This window comes from Salvelinus fontinalis, chromosome 5 (assembly GCF_029448725.1).
Source record: "Salvelinus fontinalis isolate EN_2023a chromosome 5, ASM2944872v1, whole genome shotgun sequence".
NCBI classification, from domain to species: Eukaryota; Metazoa; Chordata; class Actinopteri; order Salmoniformes; family Salmonidae; genus Salvelinus; species Salvelinus fontinalis.
Genome location: NC_074669.1, coordinates 24,047,793 through 24,062,605, shown reverse-complemented (window position 1 = coordinate 24,062,605; position 14,813 = coordinate 24,047,793). Strand labels below are relative to the sequence as shown.

General features: G+C 44.1%; 1 protein-coding gene across 10 annotated transcripts in view; it reads right to left on the bottom strand.

Moving 5' to 3' along the window:
* Positions 1-6: 6 nt before the first annotated feature.
* dab1a (DAB adaptor protein 1a) overlaps positions 7-14,813 on the bottom strand; it is a 300,794-nt gene continuing 285,987 nt past the window's right edge. For 9 of the 10 annotated variants that reach the window (XM_055922911.1, XM_055922912.1, XM_055922913.1 and 6 more), the window contains 8 exons: positions 7,876-7,938; positions 7,626-7,722; positions 6,350-6,559; positions 6,045-6,217; positions 5,671-5,881; positions 5,261-5,430; positions 3,864-3,966; positions 7-1,728 (listed from right to left, as the gene is read on the bottom strand). In XM_055922911.1, the coding sequence (XP_055778886.1) occupies positions 3,886-3,966; positions 5,261-5,430; positions 5,671-5,881; positions 6,045-6,217; positions 6,350-6,559; positions 7,626-7,722; positions 7,876-7,938 (1,005 nt within the window). In that variant the 3' untranslated portion in view covers positions 7-1,728; positions 3,864-3,885. The remainder of the gene's footprint in view (positions 1,729-3,863; positions 3,967-5,260; positions 5,431-5,670; positions 5,882-6,044; positions 6,218-6,349; positions 6,560-7,625; positions 7,723-7,875; positions 7,939-14,813) is intronic. The other variant, XM_055922914.1, reaches the window with a different exon arrangement.

Sequence of the window (14,813 nt, the reverse complement as noted above, 5' to 3'; positions counted from 1 at the left end):
CAGCTGTCATTGGGATGTGTTTAATAGGAACTGTAATACATGGTGGAGATGTAAATCAACAGAAAATAAAAGTCCTCTAAAAATCCACTGTAGAATGCTGTTGTATTCATAAAGATAAAAATAATGTGTCAATTTACATTAAGAAACCGTTATCTGAGGTAAGGTTAAAATATGTCTAGAAATGTTACGTAATCAAACAGCATTTTTTCCCCCTTTTAGTCCACTTCCTCATCTTCTTCTTCTTTTGTCCAAACGTCGTTATTAATCAGTTGTCAGTCCAGAGAAGTCTAATTACACAGAGATTCTGGCCATAAAATAGGGAGTCATTGGCATCACAGTTGATGTAGTACTAGCAGAGACAGACGGATGGATAGACCGGCAGACAGACAGACATGGAGACAGACAGCCGAACAGGACTAGGGGCCGATGACAGACATACAGCTGTAGGGAGTGTCTGGTGTGGTTGTGATGATGGGTAATGCTCCTGTCACTCAGACTGAGAGATTATATGACGCACAGACAGGATGATGGTATGACTGTACGAGGTTACAGGGCACATGGATATTGATCAACAAAGGACTGCAGTGTAGACGAGGTCTGAGTTAGGGAAAGACACTTATAGGATCATAGACCAAACAACGTCAGGGGTTGAGAGAGCAACAGAAACCTGGACAGACAGACAGAGGAGATGTTGGTATTGCTTGATACCTTCTGGTTGCATAACTGAAGCCTGCCTATTTTATGGCACAGAAGTCCTGCGGACAGCATGATCATTGTTGTTGTTGTTGTTATTATTATTATTATTTACAAAATGAGTTTGGCAAACCAACGATCAGGTCTCTTAAAGCCATGTGACTGTGCAACTCCGGTAGAGCTGACAGTAGAGCGTCTTGATGGATTTATAAAATAAAAACTCAATTTCCCCTTGTCTGTTTTAATCGATATTGTACAAAAGCTATTATAGAGAATGAGCAGTTCAATCACAGAATCAGTTAGTTTGGCAACATCCATCCGAAGGCGGGGGTGCCCGGTAATTTGGCAATGTTCGTCCATGCCAGGCGGTGCCCGTTAGGCTGGCAACATCCATGCCCCGCTGAGTCCATTCCCTCTGAAGCCTTCCCTCTGAATCTGTCTGAGAAGAGACATTTGGCAAAACACTGTGTCGGTGTGTGTGTGTGTGTGTGTGAGTAGCTCCCAGAGAGTCTGTTTCTGCATAGTCATCCAGCAGATGCTCACATGAAGGTGAAACACCCAAACAGCCAATCAGATGCCAAGATCCCAATAAACTGGCTAATCAAAAATAAGGATCCCAGCATACCATTCTTGGCTCGTCCCACAGGATCCACTTGCTACAGACACTAATTTGGTCCATGTCTGATAACACTGTGTGAGTTAGGAAGGGAGACAACACTTGGCCCAGCCCCCTTTTGGCAGCATAGTCTCTAGCAACATTTGATGGAGGGAGAGAGAGAGAGACGGAGAGATGAAAGGAATGAATGAAAAGAGAGTAGAGGGAGTAGATGGAGCGTTCTATCCTTTGATAGAGGGGTGGCCAGGCTGCTGCTTGAGAGGAGTAACACACACACACACACACACACACACATCGGGTTGGTTGGTCAGCGTTGGTTGGTCAGTCCAGTGTCCAGTGTTCAGTGTGTCTCTTTATTTCTTCCCTTTGTTGACCTGGGCGTAGAGAGGATCCTTCCCCTGCAGACAGAGATCCTTCCCCTGCAGACAGAGAGAGAGGAGACACTGTTAGCATGTTAGCATTAGCATGACCCACTTGGTCTGACCAGACCTGGCTTTCAAATACTTTATTTGTGCCTGTTTGAGCTTGTCTGGCTCATCAAACCAGTAAAAAAGTCCCAAAATCGCAAACCCTACCCATGTGGCACTCCAGGTAGACTCAAGCAAACACTCAAAGTACAAGTATTTGGACCCGAGTCGGGCCTGAACCCAGGTCCCCTTCTGTCTACCTACTCCTTAGTCTCAAATCCCAGTTTCAACACATTCAGTTCCTGTTGTCAACACCAGAGGGCAGTAGCACCCTGCTACTGACAGAGAGACCAGCCACACTGCTGGGTTGAGTGTGTTGTATGCATAGATAGAGTGTTAGTGATGGATGAAATCTATACAGTTACATATAGTGGTATTCTTGTTGATGATATATCGTATTGTATTGTTTTAACAATATCGCAATATAACTTTTGCTCTAGTTGGTTGTACCTGTACCAAAACTCCAGTATTTGTCCTTCATAGCTTGTTCTCCATCTTCTTTTTAAAAAGGGAGCCAATTTGTTTTCAGCACTTTTATTGCCATGACTGATAAAAACCCATGGCTCTCTCTTGTCCCTCTGCAGCAGACATGTGGTGAGCAATACGTTTGGACCATGGAAATGCATAAAATCACATTATTGAATCGCAATACATATACAATTGTGATAATCGAGAGAATCGCAATACATATCGTATCGGCACCTAAGTATCGTGATATATCATGAGGTCCCTGGCAATTCCCAGCCCTATAGTGTGTGTGTGTGTGTGTGTGTGTGTGTGTGTGTGTGTGTGTGTGTGTGTGTGTGTGTGTGTGTGTGTGTGTGTGTGTGTGTGTGTGTGTGTGTGTGTGTGTGTGTGTGTGTGTGTGCGTGTGTGTGTGTGTGTGTGTGTGTGCTATTATGACTCAAATCTGCCTCCCTCCTACAGAGGTGTGTGTGTGTGTGTGTGTGTACGGGAGTGTATATGAAAGTGTGTACGTGCGTGCATGCGTGTTTGTGTAGGAGACTTGAATGGGAGAACATATCCCAGCAGGTCTGATGGCTGTCTGCAGAGTAGTGATTGGGTTTAGGATTCTTCATGGGTTTTAATTCATGTAAATGAATAGCAACCAGTCATTAGTGGTGGCAGCCCAGTATTAGTGAGGAAAACACTGTCATTACATAGCTCCCTGTGTTGGGCCTGACTGACACCCTTATCCTTACACACAAAGTTCTATATAAGCAGATTAATTGTGTCAGAGATCATGTAAAGCCACTGCCAGTCGTGGAAAGTCTCTCAATGCAAAACATTCTGTTAACCTGAAAGGCAGTCTAGGATATATACATTTTACATCCCATTATATACCATATATTATAAACTGGGTGGTTCGAGCCCTGAATGATGATTGGCTGACAGCCGTGGTATATCAGACCGTATACCACGGGTATGACAAAACATTTATTTTTAGTGCTTTAATTACGTTGGTAACCAGTTTGATAATAGCAATAAGGCACCTCGGAGGTCTGTGGTATATGGCCAATATACCACGGCTAAGAGCTGTGTCCAGGCACTCCGCGATGCGTCGTGCATTAGAACAGCCCTATATTGGCCATATACCACACCTCCTCAGGCCTTATTGCTTAATTATACTAGGGCTGTGACAATAGCAGTATCGCAATATTTATTCCATGGCAAAGATGTAGCTATGCATGACAAACAGAACACAACATCATGACAGCATGGCCATGCACATTAAGGAAGTCATCAGATTGTTTTGAAGACACACACTGCAGTAATACTCACACACCTCTGGTGGCTATAGGGAGAGCAAATACAGATACACAACAACACACACACACAGGTGCAGAACCACACAACACAACCACAGGCAGTCAGACACATAATGCCATCATCAGAGCAAGCAGCAGGCAGGATGAGAGAGAAGGGAGCGATAAAAAGGGAAGACTGGAGAGAGAGAAAGAGAGAGAGAGAGAGAGTAGAGCGGATGAACAGAAGATCAAAAAATGTGTGCTTGGAACAGGCAGGCTGACAGCAAGCAGAGGAAGGAGGCAGGAGAAGGAGGAGAGGAAGGAGGGATAGATACCTACCCAGCACCCAGCCAGCATCTATCTAGCTGTCGGCAGGTGGACTGGTCTGGGCTGGACTAGAACCTGCTGTCTCACTGGGACATGGAGACCCAGACCCACACGCCTGAAGAGAGGGGTGGAGGGAGGGGAGGAGAGGAAAAAGAAGAGCAGGGAAGTAAGGGAAGAAAGAAAAAGAGAAAAAGTTTTAGGTGAAATCAGGATATGAAAATAGGAGAATACAGGCAGCAAAGGGACAGAGTAGCAGTGTACTAAAGGAGAGAAAGGATGGACACACCCACACACACAGCTGTTCTAAAAGTCCCCTCTATTGATTCCTGAAACACTTCAGCTCTTTACACTAACTACCTCACCACAGAGTGGGAGGCTGCTTCTCGCTCTCTCCCTCTCTCTGTTCCTCTCTCTCTCCCCCCCCTCTCTCTCACTCTTATTTGGGTTTTGTTCCATAGTAATATGAACAAATATCTGGATCCCCCTGGTTCAGCTGAGTTACCCCTCTGTCAGAGAGAGAGAGAGAGAGAGAGAGAGAGAGAGAGAGAGAGAGAGAGAGAGAGAGAGAGAGAGAGAGAGAGAGAGAGAGAGAGAGAGAGAGAGAGAGAGAGAGAGAGAGAGAGAGAGAGAGAGAGAGAGAGAGAGAAGGTTGATACTTAAGAATTAACGGTCAACAGAATCAATGGTAGAAGGCATAGCTTCCAATTCAGTTCTTTCACCAATGTCAGGTTGGTGACTCCAGTGCTTTCATCTCTCTCTCTCTCTCTCTCTCTCTCTCTCTCTCTCTCTCTCTCTCTCTCTCTCTCTCTCTCTCTCTCTCTCTCTCTCTCTCTCTCTCTCTCTCTGTCTCTCTCTCTGTCTCTCTGTCTCTCTCTCATATATAGATTTGGTGAATAATAAATATTAATTGCCCTAGAACAGACCCTAGGGGGTTTTCTCTCCTGTAGTTCATCAGTTGAATAATAACATGGTGCTACAGATCAGATGATGTATGGAGCTACCTGCTAACATTAATAACATCTTAATGATCTATCTGACACTTCAAGCAGCTAATTTAATGCTTTACTGGCCACACACACACACACACACACACACACACACACACACACACACACACACACACACACAGGCCAGCTATGAGAGTAGCCAATCAGACAGAATAATTACCTGGCCCACTGTGCTGATGCACAGCCTATTCATCAACAGATCTAAATACACACACACACACACACACACACACACACACACACACACACACACACACACACACACACACACACACACACACACACACACACACACACACACACACACACACACACACACACACACACACACACACACACACACACACACACACACACACACACACACACACTCCGGGCACGCACACACACACAGTCACTCACCGCATCCTCCTCTCCACTGCGACTGGGGGAGCCCTCTACCTCGCCGAACGAGTCATCTGTGGGGGGGTCGGTGGCGTCTGTGGGAGGGTCACTGATGTGGTCAATGTGGTCACTAACGTGAGACAGCGACGATTTAGATGGAGAACTCTGTCTGGGGGCCGGGGTCGGAGCTGGGGGAGGAGAGTTTTATTAGTTAGTTTATTTAGTTTTATTGATGATGATGATGATAGCTAAAAGATGAATTGCAGCGACACATACAATAAAACAAAATACAATTGATCAAATGAGATACAGAAAGTAAACAAGACTGGGAGTGGAGGCAAACACGGAGGTCGAATGGTCTGAGGGCTGGAGGGAACTTCCAAGCAGAAAGTCATCTCATATACATCCAGCCAGGTGTATGTACATACGTGAGTTAGTGGATGGCGTGGTGGAGGTGACAGGAGTGAGGTTGAGCTGAGAGATGTCAAAGTCGTCACAGTCGTCTGTATCGGTGACGGTCCCCACGCGGCTGAAATAGGAACCGAAGGCCTCTGAGGTCCCCGCTAGACTTTGGTGCTGGTCCCCCATCTTAGCAGGCATGGCAGGGGGCTTCGCTAGCTGGAAGTCCTTAAACATCTCCTACAGAAAGAGTAGAAGATGTTAAAGACACACTATGTAAGATGTTGGCCAATAAAAGGCTATTGTATAGAGCTTTTGTGTCGTGGCCATTACTCTAAATGTGACTTGACTCTCCATTGATTTGTTTGGTTTAAATAAAATCACTGGAGTAAAATGATCCTACCTTGCTCATCTTCTGCCGCTGCCTCTCTGCATGCTGTGGACTGGAGGCTGATGAGGGGGCGGGGTTCGAGGCAGCGCCGGCAGATGATAGGCTGTCGCAGGGTTGATTGACTGGGAGGAACATGGCAGGCAGAGACCCTGGCTGGGTTGGGAGGTAGGCTGTAGCAGGGAACCCTAGACACAGGAAAATACACTTTACTGTGCGTGTGCGCGTGTGCATGCATCCCTGTGTGTGCGTGCATGTATGTATGTGCATGCATGTGTGTGTGCGTGCATACATACATGTATGTGTCTGTGTGCATATACCTGCTCCAGTCATGGCGGCCCACTGCTGCTGTGTAGCAGGGAAGAGGTTGGCCTGGCCCCAAATGAGAGGCTGGCCTCCAGGCATAACCTGGGCCACAGGGAGGGACTGACCCAGGGGGGACGGGACCCCGAACAGAGGACCTGCCTGGGCTGCAAATGCCTGCTGGGACCACACCTGACCTGGAGGTACCGCTCCCATCGTCACATAACCTAGACACAGAGAGGAGAGAGTTGTACTCATGCACAAACAAACACATAAACACACACACACAGAGTACCCCATGTACCACCTCAGCAGTGACCTACTTTACTCTGCAGTTAATGTTGTGTCTTAAAGGTTCTGCTGAACTACGATCATTACATCCACGATGAGCATCAGTCATATCATGTACAGACCTATTCAGACCGTCACACAGACTCATGAACATGTACAGATTCATAGTTGTTCCAGCTCTGCTCCAAAGAGGACAGCAGAGGACAGAAGAAGAGAGGAGAAGAGAGGGGAGAGGAAGGGAGAGGCGAGAAGAAGAGAGAAGAGAGGGGAGAGGAAGGGAGAGGACAGAAGAAGAGAGGGGAGAGGAAGGGAGAGGAGAGAAGAAGAGAGGAGACGAGAGGGGAGAGGAAGGGAGAGGACAGAAGAAGAGAGGAGAAGAGAGAGGAAGGGAGAGGACAGAAGAAGAGAGAAGAAAGGGGAGAGGAAGGGAGAGGACAGAAGAAGAGAGGGGAGAGGAAGGGAGAGGAGAGAAGAAGAGAGGAGACAAGAGGGGAGAGGAAGGGAGAGGACAGAAGAAGAGAGGAGAAGAGAGAGGAAGGGAGAGGACAGAAGAAGAGAGAAGAAAGGGGAGAGGAAGGGAGAGGACAGAAGAAGAGAGAAGAGAGGGGAGAGGAAGGGAGAGGACAGAAGAAGAGAGAAGAGAGGGGAGAGGACAGAAGAAGAGAGAAGAGAGGGGAGAGGAAGGGAGAGGACAGAAGAAGAGAGAAGAGAGGGGAGAGGAAGGGAGAGGACAGAAGAAGAGAGGAAGGGAGAGGAGAGAAGAAGAGAGGGGAGAGGAAGGGAGAGGACAGAAGAAGAGAGAAGAGAGGGGAGAGGAAGGGAGAGGAGAAAAGAAGAGCGGAGAAGAGAGGAAGGGAGAGGAGAGAAGAAGAGAGAAGAGAGGGGAGAGGAAGGGAGAGGACAGAAGAAGAGAGAAGAGAGGGGAGAGGAAGGGAGAGGAGAGAAGAAGAGAGGAAGGGAGAGGAGAGAAGAAGAGAGGAGAAGAGAGGGGAGAGTTCTTACCTGAGGGTACGGAGGCTGGGTTGAAGGGGGTGAAGAGTTCGGTTGTGGGCTGCAGGCCCAGAGAGAGGTCCAGGGTGTTGGCTGGAGAGGCAGGGGTCTGAGGGAAGAGAGGAGAATGGGGAGGAACAGGTGAAAACTACTTTCCACCCTCAGGGGAGCTAAACAGACACACACACGCAAAACAATGGTCTAACTACGCCCTGATCAAATGTCAGGAGAGAGCGAGAGGGAGGTGGGTGGGTGTACTCACCGAGGGGGAGTAGATGTCCGGGAGTGTGGAGATGTCTCCAAAGAGCTCTAATTGGTTGATATTCTGCCAATCAGAAAGAGAGTTCACACCCGTCAGACTACAATATAAACATCCGTGTTGCATGTCCCAACACACGTGCAACACGCGTCACCAAAACACAGAACACGCAACATGCCAGACGCGACCTGGTACCTACCTCTGGCGGCCACAGTGACGTCATCAAACTGCACCACATGGTGATGATGTCATGAATGAATGGAGTGATATGATTGGTGGAGGCAACATACAGTACCTACCTGATCCAAGTTACCTTAATCCACAGTATCTCTCGTCCCTTAACTTCAATCTCTATATATGTCTCTCTCCATTTCATATCTCTCTATATATGTCTCTCTCCATTTCATATCTCTCTATATATGTCTCTCTCCATTTCATATCTCTCTATATATGTCTCTCTCCATTCCATTTTTCTCTATATATGTCTCTCTCCATTTCATATCTCTCTATATATGTCTCTCTCCATTTCATATCTCTATATATATGTCTCTCTCCATTCCATGTCTCTCTATTTATGTCTCTCTCCATTTCATATCTCTCTATATATGTCTCTTTCCATTCCATTTCTCTCTATATATGTCTCTCTCCATTTCATGTCTCTCTATATATGTCTCTCTCCATTTCATGTCTCTCTATATATGTCTTTCTCATTTCATATCTCTATATATGTCTCTCTCCATTTCATATCTCTCTCTATATATGTCTCTCTCCATTTCATATCTCTCTATATATATGTCTCTCTCCATTTCATGTCTCTCTATATATGTCTCTCTCCATTTCATATCTCTCTATATATATGTCTCTCTCCATTTCATATCTCTCTATATATATGTCTCCCCTCATTTCATGTCTCTCTATATATGTCTCTCTCCATTTCATATCTCTATATATATGTCTCTCTCCATTCCATGTCTCTCTATATATGTCTCTTTCCATTTCATATCTTTCTATATATGTCTTTCTCCATTTCATATGTTTCTATATATGTCTCTCTCCATTTCATATCTCTATATATATGTCTCTCTCCATTCCATTACTCTCTCTATATATGTCTCTCTCCATTCCATGTCTCTCTATATATGTCTCTCTCCATTTCATATCTCTATATATATGTCTCTCTCCATTCCATTACTCTCTCTATATATGTCTCTCTCCATTCCATGTCTCTCTATATATGTCTCTTTCCATTTCATATCTCTCTATATATGTCTCTCTCCATTCCATGTCTCTCTATATATGTCTCTTTCCATTCCATATCTCTCTATATATGTCTCTCTCCATTCCATGTCTCTCTATATATGTCTATTTCCATTTCATATATCTCTATATATGTCTCTTTCCATTTCATATCTTTCTATATATGTCTCTCTCCATTCCATGTCTCTCTATATATGTCTCTCTCCATTTCATATCTATCTATATATGTCTCTCTCCATTTCATATCTCTCTATATATGTCTCTCTCCATTTCATATCTTTCTATATATGTCTCTCTCCATTCCATGTCTCTCTATATATGTCTCTTTCCATTTCATATCTTTCTATATATGTCTCTCTCCATTACATTTCTCTCTATATATGTCTCTCTCCATTCCATCTCTCTATATACGTCTTTCTCCATTCCATGTCTCTCTATATATATGTCTCTCTCCATTCCATGTCTCTCTATATATGTCTCTCTCCATTCCATGTCTCTCTATATATGTCTCTTTCCATTTCATATCTTTCTATATATGTCTCTCTCCATTACATTTCTCTCTATATATGTCTCTCTCCATTCCATCTCTCTATATACGTCTTTCTCCATTCCATGTCTCTCTATATATATGTCTCTCTCCATTCCATGTCTCTCTATATATGTCTCTCTCCATTCCATTTCTCTCTCTATATATATGTCTCTCTCCATTTCATGTCTCTCTATATATGTCTCTCTCCAGTTCGTATCTCTCTAACATCGCTCATCACATTCTTTCTAGCATTAATACGGTATTTAGCCCTGTGGAGCCCGGAGAAAAAAGGAGACTATTTTTAGTTGTTAAAGATGTGAGGCTTTACATGGTCAGAGATTAGCATAAATCAGAGATAGGGCCAATCAGAGCCATATATATAGAGCTAGATCTATCTCCAGTATTCTGCTGTTCAGGGCTCTGGGAATCATGTCTGCACAGACGCTTCTTAGAATATCTGCTTTCTGGTTCCACTAGTTAAACTGATAGGTCACACAGACCATGGCACTCTTATTATATTCTAAAGCTTAAAGTGTGTGTGTTCTATCTATCAGATAATGGATCACAAAGAGCGGTCCGCTTCTAGCCATACGGCTGAATGCTGTTAGTGAGAGAGGAGGAGATATGTACATACTGTTACTGACTGATAGAAAGACAACACTCACCGTACGAGGGAGATACTTTACCCTGTCTTTCTTTCAACCCTGAACTTACTGACATCTATGGCTGATAGTTTTAGTCTGATTCTCCCGGATGCTGAAGGAGGGTCCCTTCTGACCTCTGTGGTCTCAGTGTGGTCACTGCAGTGTGTTACTAAAATAAGTAACAGGGGGCCATTTGGGACGTAGCCTGGGTCAGTACTGAGCTGAGTATATCCACTGTGTTATTAATGAGCTGTGAGGAGTACTGAGCTGAGTATATCCTGTGTGTTATTAATGAGCTGTGAGGAGTACTGAGCTGAGTATATCCACTGTGTTATTAATGAGCCCTGAGGAGTACTGAGCTGAGTATATCCACTGTGTAATTAATGAGCTCTGAGGAGTACTGAGCTGAGTATATCCTGTGTTATTAATGAGCTGTGAGGAGTACTGAGCTGAGTATATCCACTGTGTAATTAATGAGCTGTGAGGAGTACTGAGTTGAGTATATCCTGTGTTATTAATGAGCTGTGAGGAGCACTGAGCTGAGTATATCCTGTGTTATTAATGAGCTGTGAGGGGTACTGAGCTGAGTATATCCACTGTGTTATTAATGAGCTGTGAGGAGTACTGAGCGGAGTATATCTTGTGTTATTAATGAGCTGTGAGGAGTACTGAGCTGAGTATATCCTCTGTGTTATTAATGAGCTGTGAGGAGTACTGAGCGGAGTATATCCTGTGTGTTATTAATGAGCTGTGAGGAGTACTGAGCTGAGTATATCCACTGTGTTATTAATGAGCCCTGAGGAGTACTGAGCTGAGTATATCCTGTGTTATTAATGAGCTGTGAGGGGTACTGAGCTGAGTATATCCTGTGTTATTAATGAGCTGTGAGGAGTACTGAGCTGAGTATATCCTGTGTTATTAATGAGCTGTGAGGGGTACTGAGCTGAGTATGTCCTGTGTTATTAATGAGCTGTGAGGAGTACTGAGCTGAGTATGTCCTGTGTTATTAATGAGCTGTGAGGAGTACTGAGCTGAGTATATCCTGTGTTATTAATGAGCTGTGAGGAGTACTGAGCGGAGTATATCTTGTGTTATTAATGAGCTGTGAGGAGTACTGAGCTGAGTATATCCTGTGTGTTATTAATGAGCTGTGAGGAGAACTGATCTGAGTATACCCTGTGTGTTATTAATGAGCTGTGGGGAGTACTGAGCTGAGTATAACCTGTGTGTTATTAATGAGCTGTGAGGAGTACTGAGCCGAGTATATCTTGTGTTATTAATGAGCTGTGAGGAGTACTGAGCTGAGTATATATTGTGTTATTAATGAGCTGTGAGGAGTACTAAGCTGAGTATATCCTGTGTTATTAAGGAGCTGTGAGAGGAGTGAGTCAGACCCTCTCTGTTGGACAGGATGAACAAAGCTTGACCCCTCCCCTCCTCGCATCCCTCCATCCCTTTCATCACCTCCCATCCCTCTCAGACCTGACCCCATCCCTCTCTGACCTGACCACCTCGCTCTCTGACCTGATCCCCTCCCTCTCTCTCCGTCTTCTCCGTCTGTCTGATGTAGATTTGACCTTTATGTCAGCTCTCAAGGCCCTCCCTCTCTCCCCCTCTCTTTCCTTCGTTCTCTCCTCGTCCCTCTCTCCCTCCCTCTCTTCCTCCTCTCTCTGAAGCCAGGCAGATACTGATGTTTTTACATTCATTAGTAGCAGCAGAGCTCACAAACATTCATTACTAAATGACTTAAATATATTAATATACAATACAAGTCAAACGTTTGGACACACACGCATTCCAGGGTTTTTCTTAATTTGTACTATTTTCTACAACGTAGAATAATACTGTAGACATAAACTATGAATTAACACATATGGAATCAGGAAGTAACCAAAAGTTACTGAGTATATCCTGTGTTATTAATGAGCTGTGAGGGGTACTGAGCTGAGTATATCCTGTGTGTTATTAACGAGCTGTGAGGAGTACTGAGCTGAGTATATCCTGTGTTATTAATGAGCTGTGAGGAGTACTGAGCTGAGTATATCCTCTGTGTTATTAATGAGCTGTGAGGAGTACTGAGCTGAGTATATCCTCTGTGTTATTAATGAGCTGTGAGGAGTACTGAGCTGAGTATATCCTGTGTTATTAATGAGCTGTGAGGAGTACTGAGCTGAGTATATCCTCTGTGTTATTAATGAGCTGTAAGGAGTACTGAGCTGAGTATATCCTGTGTGTTATTAATGAGCTGTGAGGAGTACTGAGCTGATTATATCCTGTGGGTTATTAATGAGATGTGAGGAGTACTGAGCTGAGTATATCCTGTGTGTTATTAATGAGCTGTGAGGAGTACTGAGCTGATTATATCCTGTGGGTTATTAATGAGCTGTGAGGGGTACTGAGCTGAGTATATCCTGTGTTATTAATGAGCTGTGAGGAGTACTGAGCTGAGTATATCCTGTGTTATTAATGAGCTGTGAGGGGTACTGAGCTGAGTATGTCCTGTGTTATTAATGAGCTGTGAGGAGTACTGAGCTGAGTATGTCCTGTGTTATTAATGAGCTGTGAGGAGTACTGAGCTGAGTATATCCTGTGTTATTAATGAGCTGTGAGGAGTACTGAGCGGAGTATATCTTGTGTTATTAATGAGCTGTGAGGAGTACTGAGCTGAGTATATCCTGTGTGTTATTAATGAGCTGTGAGGAGAACTGATCTGAGTATACCCTGTGTGTTATTAATGAGCTGTGGGGAGTACTGAGCTGAGTATAACCTGTGTGTTATTAATGAGCTGTGAGGAGTACTGAGCCGAGTATATCTTGTGTTATTAATGAGCTGTGAGGAGTACTGAGCTGAGTATATATTGTGTTATTAATGAGCTGTGAGGAGTACTAAGCTGAGTATATCCTGTGTTATTAAGGAGCTGTGAGAGGAGTGAGTCAGACCCTCTCTGTTGGACAGGATGAACAAAGCTTGACCCCTCCCCTCCTCGCATCCCTCCATCCCTTTCATCACCTCCCATCCCTCTCAGACCTGACCCCATCCCTCTCTGACCTGACCACCTCGCTCTCTGACCTGATCCCCTCCCTCTCTCTCCGTCTTCTCCGTCTGTCTGATGTAGATTTGACCTTTATGTCAGCTCTCAAGGCCCTCCCTCTCTCCCCCTCTCTTTCCTTCGTTCTCTCCTCGTCCCTCTCTCCCTCCCTCTCTTCCTCCTCTCTCTGAAGCCAGGCAGATACTGATGTTTTTACATTCATTAGTAGCAGCAGAGCTCACAAACATTCATTACTAAATGACTTAAATATATTAATATACAATACAAGTCAAACGTTTGGACACACACGCATTCCAGGGTTTTTCTTAATTTGTACTATTTTCTACAACGTAGAATAATACTGTAGACATAAACTATGAATTAACACATATGGAATCAGGAAGTAACCAAAAGTTACTGAGTATATCCTGTGTTATTAATGAGCTGTGAGGGGTACTGAGCTGAGTATATCCTGTGTGTTATTAACGAGCTGTGAGGAGTACTGAGCTGAGTATATCCTGTGTTATTAATGAGCTGTGAGGAGTACTGAGCTGAGTATATCCTCTGTGTTATTAATGAGCTGTGAGGAGTACTGAGCTGAGTATATCCTCTGTGTTATTAATGAGCTGTGAGGAGTACTGAGCTGAGTATATCCTGTGTTATTAATGAGCTGTGAGGAGTACTGAGCTGAGTATATCCTCTGTGTTATTAATGAGCTGTAAGGAGTACTGAGCTGAGTATATCCTGTGTGTTATTAATGAGCTGTGAGGAGTACTGAGCTGATTATATCCTGTGGGTTATTAATGAGATGTGAGGAGTACTGAGCTGAGTATATCCTGTGTGTTATTAATGAGCTGTGAGGAGTACTGAGCTGATTATATCCTGTGTGTTATTAATGAGCTGTGAGGAGTACTGAGCTGATTATATCCTGTGTGTTATTAATGAGCTGTGAGGAGTACTGAGCTGATTATATCCTGTGTGTTATTAATGAGCTGTGAGGAGTACTGAGCTGATTATATCCTGTGTGTTATTAATGAGCTGTGAGGAGTACTGAGCTGATTATATCCTGTGTGTTATTAATGAGCTGTGAGGAGTACTGAGCTGATTATATCCTGTGTGTTATTAATGAGCTGTGAGGAGTACTGAGCTGATTATATCCTGTGTGTTATTAATGAGCTGTGAGGAGTACTGAGCTGATTATATCCTGTGTGTTATTAATGAGCTGTGAGGAGTACTGAGCTGAGTATGTCCTGTACAACGTATGAATTAACACATCTGGAATCAGGTAGTAACCAAAAGTGTTAAACAAATCAAAATATATTTGAGATTTTAGATTTGTCAAAGTAGCCACCCTTTGCCTTGATGACAGCTTTGCACACTCTTGGCATTCTCCCAACCAGCTTCACCTGGAATACATTTCAATTAACAGTTGTGCCTTGTTAAAAGTACATTTGTGGAATTTCTTTCTTTCTTAATGCGTTTG